The sequence below is a fragment of the Epargyreus clarus genome, unplaced genomic scaffold (genome assembly GCF_041222505.1).
Source record: "Epargyreus clarus isolate Ecla_fem2 unplaced genomic scaffold, WU_Ecla_fem_2.2 ptg000013l, whole genome shotgun sequence".
NCBI lineage: Eukaryota > Metazoa > Arthropoda > Insecta > Lepidoptera > Hesperiidae > Epargyreus > Epargyreus clarus.
Window position 1 is genome coordinate 7,017,966 of NW_027332221.1, and position 12,094 is coordinate 7,030,059.

General features: G+C 43.1%; 1 protein-coding gene across 1 annotated transcript; it reads left to right on the plus strand.

The window, feature by feature from the left end:
* The first annotated feature begins 9,867 nt into the window (after positions 1 to 9,867).
* On the plus strand, positions 9,868 to 10,467 carry LOC140746798 (uncharacterized). The gene has a single exon (XM_073078896.1). The coding sequence runs from the start codon at positions 9,868 to 9,870 to the stop codon at positions 10,465 to 10,467; it is 600 nt and encodes a 199-aa protein (XP_072934997.1).
* The last annotated feature ends 1,627 nt before the right edge of the window (positions 10,468 to 12,094 follow it).

Consider the following 12,094-nt stretch of genomic DNA (forward strand, 5'->3'; position numbering starts at 1 on the left):
GGCCATGGATAGAGAGAGGTTCAAGGAACTAACGGCCAACCTTCAGTAGTGAAGAGGCACATTAAGAAGAAGAACTGCTAGAATTACCACTGGCCTGTGAAATCGTCAAGTCGATAAATAATTCAGATATTTGTTTTCCGAAATCACTAACAGTTAAATCATTTTGTCTTATATGACTTAGTTTTTGTTGGATGGCATTAGCGGATTTTTTTGGCAACAATACCTTTTTCATATCTTTTATTAAGTCATTAATACTAGTATAATTAGAATTTAACTGTAATTTCGCACCCTGAGACAATCTACTTTTCAATACAAAATCTATAAGTTTTGCTTTACAATCAGATGACGCAAGAGTAGAGGCATAATATTCAATATTATCGATTAATTGTTTCGTATTGACCTCCTCATCTGTCATGAGCGGCATTAAGCTCAAAGCCACCTTCAAATCAAAAGTCGACATTGTGGTTTCATTCAATTCTGAAAATTTACAATTTTTTTTTGCGCAAAATATGCCATTACTCACCATAATTTTGTCACAAAACTTTACTATTTCTGGATACATTTTATTTATTTTACTTACGCTACTAACACTTAATGTCCACTAATTTATTGTTTAACTAGGAACTCATTTCCAAGGAACTGTATTAATTACGCCATGGGAACCTCAAGTCATTATGGATTGTAGGCACTTTTGTTTATAGTATTTGAATATACGTTATACAAACATGAAACTTAATAAGACGCACTTTGTATTAAAAAAAAACGCACTTGTCACTAAACACGTACTTCTTTGTTCAGACGACAGCTGACGTGGCGGTTTCAGGCTTCGGAACACGTAAAAACGACCGCCGAAGTGCATGATGCGTGATACCTTGAGCGATCCACTGCATGTGACAGGTTTTGTAAATGCGGTATCCTCCGTACGTCACCACCAGCACCATCAGAACGACTACAACCAGCAGCATTATGTTTGTTGTGCCGAGGCTCGCCCTCAGTTGTTCCACGGTAGCAGCATTTGCTCCTCCAGCAGCATTCTGGGCTATGACCACCTCTTCTTTAGTTTGGCTGCCTCCCATTTTCAATGTTGAATTTGGATATCAAAGTCCGTAGAAGTTCGTGCACGCGCATACAAAGACGGCTCACGAGTTTTAAATTTCATCGCGTCCGGCACATATATGGACAAAGGAATGTTACTAGCGCGGGGGCTGACTACTGCACTTTTAGCAGGGTCGCCATGTGAGGTGTGTATTAGGACACGTAATGAAGAAACTTCGGAGTCTGTTCTAATACTGTCCGTTTATTACGATTGACACTAATTATATACCTTACATTATAACATCTCTACATCCTGAGCACCAGCGCAGTGGCCGATGTTCGCCTGGAGGAATCGGAGGTTGTGGTCCATAGTTAGGATTCCATTACCACAACTCCGTTCCCGGACCCTCCATCTGAGCTGCCACTCACCGACTGAGTTGAGGGCACAGTCGGTGGTTTACGCCCTTTAGACCGAGGAGCAGTGCAAGACTTGCTCCCTAGCCTATGGTCGGCCGGCTTCTTAGCTGCTGCACAGACTGTGCAGTGTGCCGCGGCAGCCGTGCAGGTTTGGGCGATGTGGCCCGAATTCCCACAGCGGTAACAATCACCGCTGCGGTCCACCGTACTGCTGCACTGCTCCCGAACGTGCCCTACTACTAGGCATCGGTAGCAGCGCAACGGTCTCACTTCGAGCAGCGAGACCTTGGCCGACACCCATCCGACTAGCACTCGTCCGCCATCCGCCACCTTTCTAGCAGCAGTTACGGGGCAGCTCAGCCAGAGTGTGCCCAGACCCGTATGGTCACGGCGGATCTCGCCAGTCTTGACGGACGCAAGAGCACATCCGCCAATATTGGCAACCACCGCTGCGACGTCCGCTGCGGAGACAGCGTCATCCAAGCCGGACACACGCAACTCCGCGCACTTCGTGGGTCTGGACACTACCGCGTCCTCCCCCAGGGCAGCACGCAGCTTGTCTGCAAGTGTGTCCGCCTTGTCGGTGCTGGTAGCTCCAGGAATCTCTAGGATTCTAGCTCCTGTGGCAGACACCTTAAACTTAACAGACTCAATACCGAGGCTCTGAAGATCTATCTTCTCTTTGGCCTCGGCAAGAGCTGCGGCGTACGTAACACCCTTCTCTACTGCTGCCGGCTGCAGCTTGATAGCTACAGCTGAAGAGCGAGGGGGGCGCGGCTTGCGCGTCAGCCTTCGTCCCTTTTTAGTCTGCAGTTGCTGGGAGCTGGGCACTGTGCAGATTGGACGCTCTGTGGCTGCGACGGTTGGGCAACCCTCGGTTGTGCGGGCTTAGACCGTCGCTTTGCAACCACATTCCACCCTTCGTCCATGGACAAAGGAGCCGGTGGCAGGGGTCGGGGCTCCTTTTGGGGCAGAGTTGAGGTAGGCTTCTCGCTGTTCGTCTTCCCCTTTCTCCTTTTTTGCGACTTATTGGCCGGACTAGGGCCAGCCTCCGCCTGTGACGCCGATGTCGCTGGATGTTCAGGCGTTGGCCGCCTGGCAGCTTTAGCCTTGTCAGCAGCGAGCGGCGGACGAATGCGCAGCTCAGGTGGCATTCGTTGCTCAAGGGCCTCGAGTCGCGCGTTGACCATCGTACCCACTCGGAGCATGATGGCCCGCTCTAAATCAACCTCAGACGTCGCAAGTGGCGGCGTCGCCTTGGAAGTTCCTTGGGATGGGTCAACCGGCACACTCTTATCACTTCGCCGCATGTCGGCGCGTAACTCCGCCATTTCACAGCGAAGTTCTGCCAGCTCCGTTCGCAGCTGTTCGTTGTCGGCTTTATACCTGTCATTGGCCAGCTGCAAACGGGTCACCTCGCCTGACTCAGTTCTCCGCTGGAGCGCAGTTACTGCCTCTGAAATGGCGGCAGCGGCATCACGCAGAGCCTTTACCGAGGTCCCTTTAAGGTTCCTCGACGAGCTCGCGACTTTAGAGATGACCTCCACCGACCCCCGGACACGGTTTTGAAGCTCCGTTGCAAGAGCCTACTCTGCTGCGTCATTAACCGTTGGCGAGGTCTTCTTCCCTCGCGCCACTCGAGTCTTACGACCTACGTCTGCCACCTCCTTTTCTTCTTCTGCACGCTCTACCGCCGCCAGTTCCGCCTTTGCCTTAGCGAGGCCAACGTACTTCCCAGTAGTAGGCGGTCGGCCTCTGCCTCGGCGGGAGGCGGAAACTTTTGGAGCCTTTGCTGGCTCTGAATCCGCGATACTGTCCTCATCGGACGTCTCCGCTGCGGCGGCACGATTGCGTTTCCGCGCCCAAAACCGCCCTTCCATCTCGGAGCCTGCCAGGCTCATGGCCGAACTGGAGCGGGACTCCGCGGCTATTCCTCGCTCTTTACCCTTCTCAGGCATTGCAGCAGCACTGCCCGTCGCAGGCACTTCTTCCACACCGCCTGTCTCAGGCACTACATCTACACCGCCCGTCTCAGGCACAATATCTTTTTTTTGGGTTTTGTTACAATTCTCCATTTTTGTTCCCACGATTATGGGGGAAATAAATAGTCCACCAAAGGAGAGCCCCCTGTCCTTTGGTAACTCTAATACTGTACGGGGTCGAGAGGTCCCGCACAGATGGCCGCTTGCGGGTAGACTTGTCCCAGCCTACCACCTCTCAGCTGTTGTGAGAGGCGGCCGCACGCCACGTGCCCCAGCGCACGGCCTTTGGGGTTTTTTAAAGAGGTTTTCTCCTCGCGGTCCGGGCAGTTAAGCCAAGACCCCCGCTCCATCAAAGCCGCTAGACGTGACCACGACACTTTGATGGGCTGCGGTTTTGGTGACGGTGGCAAGTGAATGCCTACGCGACGGCAGGGTGAGTGCACGCCGCGCCCGTCACCCTTGACCCGGGCAAATACTCCGACAGTCAACGAGATGCCACTGCCGCCCGATACGGGACAGACGCAGTGCATCACAACCACCACAAGCAGTACCTCTGCCGCCCGATACGGAACAGACGCAGAGAACCACGCCGACATAACGGGATAGCGCTGCCGCCCGGTACGGGACAGACGCAGCGTACCGATGAGATACAGATGCCGCCCGATACGGGACAGACGCAGTGCATCCCAACCACCACTGGAGCGCTTTGGCTTCACCCGCTGCTGAGTCGCAACGGACTACTGAGCCCCCCCACCGCGACAAGGCGCACTCTAACTTGGAGGGGACACCTATAAAATATCTGGCGAGACTCTAGAACGGGTTGAAACTATTTGGGACCTGGGACTTCAGAAATATGTACTAAACCAACATTTATTTCAATTATTTTTTACTTTGCAGTGACATAGAAGTCGGTTGTATTTTTTTTGTTATTTTTTTTTAATTCCAAGTCCTCCACAATCATCGTCATTGACATCTGCCGGTTCCCGCCATAATACCCTTTTGTTTTTTTTTCAAATCACGAATACAGCGTTACAGCCAATTAAATATGTGGCCAGCATTATTTTTTGAGAAAAAGGTTTTAAACTAAATTTAATTTTATTAATTTTTTAAATGTTGAACTAATGCAGTAAGGTATAATAATAAATTTGATCTTACAATAAACATTAAGAAATAATGTCAAATGGTGCCGGTCATCGTGGTGGTGGTCATTAAAGTGAGACAAGAGCCTGAAACATTACATACTAAAATGCGTGTGTATGAAAAAATATTTTTTTTGTTTGACAACATTGAAATATTTTTTCACCAAAATGTTCAGACTAATAATACCTACTAACACCTCATACTTTGTAATGATATCAACAGAATACAAGTCTAAAATATTATATACAAAAATACATATGTATGAAATTTTTATTTCTTGTATGGCAACACTAAAATATTTTTTTATCGAAATGTGTAGAATATTAGTACCTGTGTTGTAGAGCTGAGCCATATAGTATATAAGTTAGTGTAAGAGTGTGGCGTATTGGTTATACCACAACCTGATTTAATGAGAAAAATCGCTGTTATAAAATATTGGACCAACACCTTTGATTTCAAGTTAAATCGCTTTCGCTTATGAAATTGGGCCAGATCCTTCGAAGACCGGTTTTGCATCGAGGCGCGCGCGCCGGCTCAGCGGCCGGCGGAGGGACACTTGCTTTCGGTCCGCCTTTCTTATCTCGCGCGCTAGCTTACTTATTTATGCTTTCGTAGTTTTAATAATAATTGTAATTTAATCGCTAAAGTAATAAATTGCTTTCTTTCATTCTAAATAACATTCTTCATTCTCTCGTCTATCACTCTTTCTTTTCACTTCTTTCCTCTTCATTCGTTTGTAGTTAATTTAAATTAAAATAATTTACAAGTAGTTAAAATAATAGCGGTGAGAATAATTTCTAATTTATCTCGCTAAATTCATACCTCCCGCTATAAGAGTAATATTAAACAGTTATAATAAAGACTTCATCAAGACGCCTCTCAATACCATAAGAGCCTGCTTCCTTCTCTACATGGCGTCCCTGCCAGTCCGGTGCGCGTGTGGCGCTGCCACGAAAGAATATTAATAAAGAAGATAAATCAAGAGAAATAAGAAGACAACATGGATATAGAAAACATCATAAACATACTTACAAAAGATTAATCAAGAAATACCTATATGTACATATATGAGAGAACATAGGAAGTACCTAAAGAACGAAGAATAATAAATAAATATGTGAAAAAAGGAATACTCTACTCTTAAAAGAAAATGGTCTACATAGAAAATTTTGCATGAAGACAATGTCATCATCAGTGAGCCAGTCAACGGTAGACGTCGTGAAAATCTGACACAAGCTGAATAACGAACAAGGACGTCAAAATCACAGTCTCCATCAGCAATGGTCTTCGCAGCCCAGCAGCAAAACTTCCCTTAGTTGACCAGCGGACAACCTCCTACCCTTGCCAGCGCGATATTATCGATACGGTAAAAAACAAGTATAATTTTGTTCATTTGTAATTTTTTTTTCTGAAATGTTTTAGTATGAAATAACTGTATTGCAGCATTTCAAAATGCCCTTTTTAACCGACTTCAAAAAGGAGGTGGTTATCAATTCGGCCGGTATCTTTTTTTTTTATGTATGTACACGAATTAGTCCGCTGTTAGTGGACCGATTTTAATAATTCTTTTTTTATTGTATAGAGACGAGCTGGAACTTGGTCCAATTTAAATATGGTTAGGATCCATCGATGGGTTCTGGAGAAAATGAGGGGAACTCCTCCACCCATGTAAATATAACAGCCATAACTTCGCCGTTTATGAACCTATTTTAATGCCTTTAATTTCGTGTGTGCACAATTGCTACAAGTTGGTCTCATTTAAATATGATGAGGATCAGAGTGGGTTCTGGAGACAAAATATATAACTCCTCAACCGATGGGTATAATTGAGTTTTGTTTGAAGATATTTGGTGTAGGTTCTAATGAAATTGCAAAACCAGTTTATCATTGACTATTTAAGGGTCTGATAATGTAGCTCGGAGTCAAAATATGTAACTCCTCAACCGATGGGAATAATTGAGTTGTGTTTGAAGATATTTGGTGTAGGTTCTAAGGAAATTGCAAAGCCAGTTCATCATTGACTATTTACTTAGGTTAGGTTGGAACAATATAAAACTAAGCGAGCAGGGCGCGGCAGCGCCCTGCGAGCGGGCGGTTCCAATCAATGTAAACTCAGACCTTACCTTCATTCATGATCACATTTTTACAATTTTATATTGTACTAGTTTTTGCCTAGTTTTTGCCTTTTGCCTAGTATTAGTGCAATTCATAACTTTTGTAATTTAATTTATGGCTTGGAGGTAGTTTTGTTTGATTAAGGAAATGTAACACGAACATGATTATGAATTGAACTGAAATGACAAGTGTAAATTAATAATCGCATTTTAAAAGTAAATTAAAACATAAGCTTATGAAAGGAATGTATTGTTGGTAATTATGTATGGATTTCTTCTGTAAGTTAGTATCTTTAGTAATGATCGGGATTGATCCCCCGAGAGTTAAGAAAATATCTAACGTACTGATGAAATATCGTGTGTTGTATGGTGTGTTGTGTGTTGAATTTTATGATTGTATTAAATAATAAGGAAAGGAGATAGATTCAATGATTGTCAGAGAGGAATTATAATTATTATGTTGTGTAAATGTTAGACCATAATACCATAATCCGTAATATACCATATACCATAATCTTGATCATACCGTACGCGAGTCGTCTGTGTGAAAGAAATGGATTAACGGATTTATGAAAGTATTTAAGAATGATAATAAGGAGTGAAAATACTATTTATGCCCAATTACTTGATCATGTAGTTACGCGAGCCGTATACGTGAAAGAAATGGGAAGGTATAGGAAGAGAAATATTGTAAAGAGAGATATGATGAGAATAATATAAAAAAAATATTATAAAGAGAGAAGATACAATGTAAAATGTTATGACAAAATAAATAAATGTTATAAATGAGGTGATATAAAGATCATGTCATAATATAAGAATATGCTTAAACAAGAGTTGGAATATTTTATTATGTAACGGGTACTCACGATATGCGTTTTTTATTGCCGATATTTCGACCCAGTTGCATGGATCGTGGTCACGGCGAAACTGAGGTGGAGGGGAGAAACCGTTGACAAGTACTAGTGGTAGATTAATCTATCTACCCTACGTCTAGTTCGTTTTTTTTTTTTCTAGGTTTACCTAACCTAGAAAAGAAAAACGAACTAGACGTAGGGTAGATAGATTAATCTACCACTAGTACTTGTCAACGGTTTCTCCCCTCCACCTCAGTTTCGCCGTGACCACGATCCATGCAACTGGGTCGAAATATCGGCAATAAAAAACGCATATCGTGAGTACCCGTTACATAATAAAATGTCTCAATTCCGCGATAATTTTAGTCTAAAATCAAGAGTTGGAATGTTTTAAATGGACTTTATGTTTTTTTAATACGAGGTAATGACTTCTATAAAATTATTATAATACTTGACTTGATATTTATTTATTTATTTATTGCATCTCTATAAAATAACAGATACAATAGGGCAAACTTAATGCCTGATGGCATTCTCTGCCAGTCAACCCTTGGTAAATAGAGAAAATGGAGGCAGGTGTTACTTATATATACATTAAATTAATTATGTAATTTATTATAAATACATAAATAAATACATATACTTCAGATATATACCAAATATATAAACAAATACATACATATTATATAAAATAAACAATACAGATGATTAAGATATTGACGAGATTTTAAGAAAATGCTCTCGGACAAGTTTTTTAAATACTGCTTTACTGGGTGCCTTCCTGATATGCACGGGCGGAGCGTTCCAAAGCAGTACTGCCTGAACAGTAAATGAGAAATGAAAAAAACCGCTCGTATGCCGTGGAATATCTGCTCTTAAGTTATAAGACGACCGAAGCATTTTGTCATGGGTTAAGAACCTATACTGGAAGTAATCCTTGAGGTAAGGAGGAGTATTAGTATCATTCAAGATAGAGTAAAGCTGAAAAAGGATCCTAGAGTTACGCCTCTGACGAATAGTAAGCCAGTTGAGTTGGCTACGAAACTGAGAAATGTGATCATATTTACGAAGGCCAAATATGAATCTGATAGAATTGTTGAGAAGGCGCTCTAGTTTATTCAGAAGTGCTTCGGTTAGATCTGGGTAGCACACGTCTGCATAATCAATGATGGGAAGATTGAGGGAGTTGACCAGCATAAGTTTGGTCTTAACAGGCAAGAAATGCTTGAGACGGTATAAAGATCGCATAGTGACGTTGACCTTCCGGGATACTTCGGTGATATGCGGATTCCAGCTTAAGGAGCTATCGATATGAAGGCCAAGGTTCTTCACGGATTCAGAAAACGGAATTTTTGTACCATTATAAACGATAAGTGGTACTGAATCACGATCTACCTTGGCCAACAGTCTCGAACTACCAATAATTATGGCTTGACATTTGGCGGGATTGACTGATACTCCATAGCGCCAGTTCAGGAGAGCATTTAAATTATGATTCATCTTATCAGTTGCGCTATGTAGATCATCCACGTCAGCTTGAGCATAAAGTTGTAAATCATCAGCATACAGATGATACGAACAATTGAAAACATGTGTGATGGAATAAATAAAGAAGATAACAATGGAGAGAGAATACCGCCTTGCGGGACGCCAGAATCTAAATCAGCCCAATCCGAGGAAGTGGTTCCAATCCGGACAGACTGCTGGCGCCCGCGAAGAAACGAAAAGAACCAATCCAAGGCGGTACGAGAACACTGTAAGTGGTTAAGGATGGCAAGGAGAATATCGTGGTCGACTGTGTTAAAAGCGTTTGAAAAGTCAACAAGCACCATCACCGTGAGCTGTCTGTCGTCCATCCCGTGTCGGATATCATCACATACTCTAATTAATGCGGTGGTGGTACTGTGACCGGAGCGGAACCCAGACTGATAAACATTCAGCAGGTTTATTTATTTAATCTTCTTATACCTAGAATATGGTACAAAGGCGGACTTAATGCTATAAGCATTCTCTACCAGTCAACCTTTAGGTTAAGCAGAGATCAGCGAGGACGGCACTAGCAAAATCAAATATGTATAATCTAAATAGTACATTAAATATACCCACTAATAATATTGTATACATATATTTATATATAAATGGTAATAAAATAAACACATAAGTGCATAAATAGTAGAAAATAAATTAAACAAATATAATAATAATATATAGATAATACTATATTGCCTGCTTCCCACGCGTCTCGTTACCTCGTGTCGCATAGACATTGCCCTCACGCGCAGGTGCCGTTTATAGTTCGCGAGTGCCACGTTACGAACCAGCATGGCCAATCCAACACCGGCGCAACAAATATTGCCTCAACTACAAGGTAACAGCGAGCTGGCGGCCATCAGTTTATCGGCCAGAATTCCAGGATTCTCGACTGATATGCCACGAATGTGGTTTGCACAATTTGAGGCTATAATCGGACCGAAACACCAGAATGAGTGCGTAAAGTACGACCTAGTCTTGGCAAAATTGGTAAAAGAAGAACTGAGCCAGATAGCAGACCTGATAGATGACCCGCCAGCACAGCAGCGCTACACAGTTCTTAAGGCTAGGTTGCTCAAAGTTTTCCAGGAAAGTGCGGAAGCACAATTCTACAAACTAGTAAAGGAATTGGATTTAGGCCAACAACGGCCGTCACAACTGCTTGCTAAAATGAAAGAACTAGCGAAGAACACGGCCACAGCAGGTGACACATTGAGGAACCTGTGGTTGTCACGGCTACCAGGTGGGGTCCGTGCGATTCTCGCCAGTTGTAATAGTGAAGCTAAACTGGACGATCTTGCTACTATGGCTGATAAGATCATGGAAAATCTGCGCAGCGGAGAATTAGCGGAAATACACAGACTCGCAGATGTACTGCGTCGACGGATGTAAATACGGAGCTTCTGACGGAAATGCGTAGTTTAAGCCTGGAACTCAAGGCATTGAGAGGTGAGGTGGACGAGATTAGAGGGAGACCACAAAGCAGAGATTTCCGCTGGGAGCGCAGCAGGAACAGGTCGCGTGCAAGATCATCGGGTCCAAGGCGAACACCACGGAGTCCAGACTGGTTGTGCAGATATCACTTCAGATTCCAGGACTCGGCAAGGAACTGCGAGTCACCGTGCAACTGGAATAAGCCGAAGGAAAACTGAATCCGGTACATTCAGGTGCGATGGGAGAGTGTATCGAGTTAAGTGAAAGCCATCGGTTATGCGTCACAGACTTTAAAAGTGGTATGACCTTTTTAATAGACACTGGTGCCAATATATCGGTAGTTCCTGTATCTATGTTTAGCTCTAAGTATCATAGTGATAAGTGTACGTATACATTGTTCGCCGCAAACGGCACCAAGATAAAGACCTACGGTGTCGTCATGTTAGACCTTACTCTAGGATTAAGACGTAGTTATAGATGGCCTTTCGTAATATGCGATGTCAGTAAGCCAATTATAGGTGCGGATTTCTTAAAAACGCATAGATTAGTGGTAGATTTATATAATAAAAAATTGATAGATCAAGTGACGACATTATGCGTGATAGGGACCATCAAAAGGCATGTAGAACCCTCTGTTACAACTATTCAAGTAGATAACCCTTACCGTGACCTATTAGAACAGTTTGCAGAGATTACCAGACCCGCGTCTTTCAAGGATACGACGGGACATGCAGTTCGTCATCACATCGAAACGACGGGTCCACCGGTACACGCGCGAGCCAGACCTCTTCCGCCAGACAAGTACGAAAAGGTAAGAAATGAATTCCGTATTATGCAAGAAATGGGTATATGTAGGCCATCTAGTAGTCAATGGGCAAGTCCGTTACATGTTGTGCCCAAAAAGGACGGGCAAATTCGACCGTGCGGAGATTACCGGCGGTTGAATGCCATAACAAAGCCCGACAGATATCCGGTACCTAGACTGCATGATTTCACTTATTGTTTAGCTGGGAAATTTTTTTTACGAAACTAGATATCAAACGCGCATATCACATTATTGAGACGGCACCGACAGACATCGAAAAAACCGCTATAATCACTCCGTTTGGCCTTTTCGAATTCCCACGCATGACATTTGGACTACGGAACGCCGCTCAGACTTTCCAGAGATTTATGGATAATACAGTACTGAAGGGAATAGAAAATATTTCAATGATAAATCCTAATACAAATGAGAAACAACATAGTTCATTGTTTTGTTACATTGATGACATCATCATTGCGTCAGAAAATGATGTCATAGGCAGAGAACATGTAAAGCAGGTGTTCAAACGATTCAGTGAAGTTGGAATCACGATTAACACATCTTAGTGTCAATTTGCTGCAGGTGAAATAGAGTTTTTAGGGTATAAGGTTTCGCAAGAGGGTATAAGTCCGTTATCAGACAGAATTAAAGCAATTTCCGACTATCCTAAACCAGAAACTGTGGAAAGTCTGAGAAGATTTTTAGGAATGGTTAATTTCTATAGGGCACACCTTCCGAAAGCAGCCGAATGTCATGCTCACTTAAATAAATTCTTACATA

Excerpts from the sequence above, each read along its gene's own strand:
- LOC140746798 (XM_073078896.1), top strand. The coding sequence starts at position 9,868 with ATGGCCAATCCAACACCGGCGCAACAAATATTGCCTCAACTACAAGGT.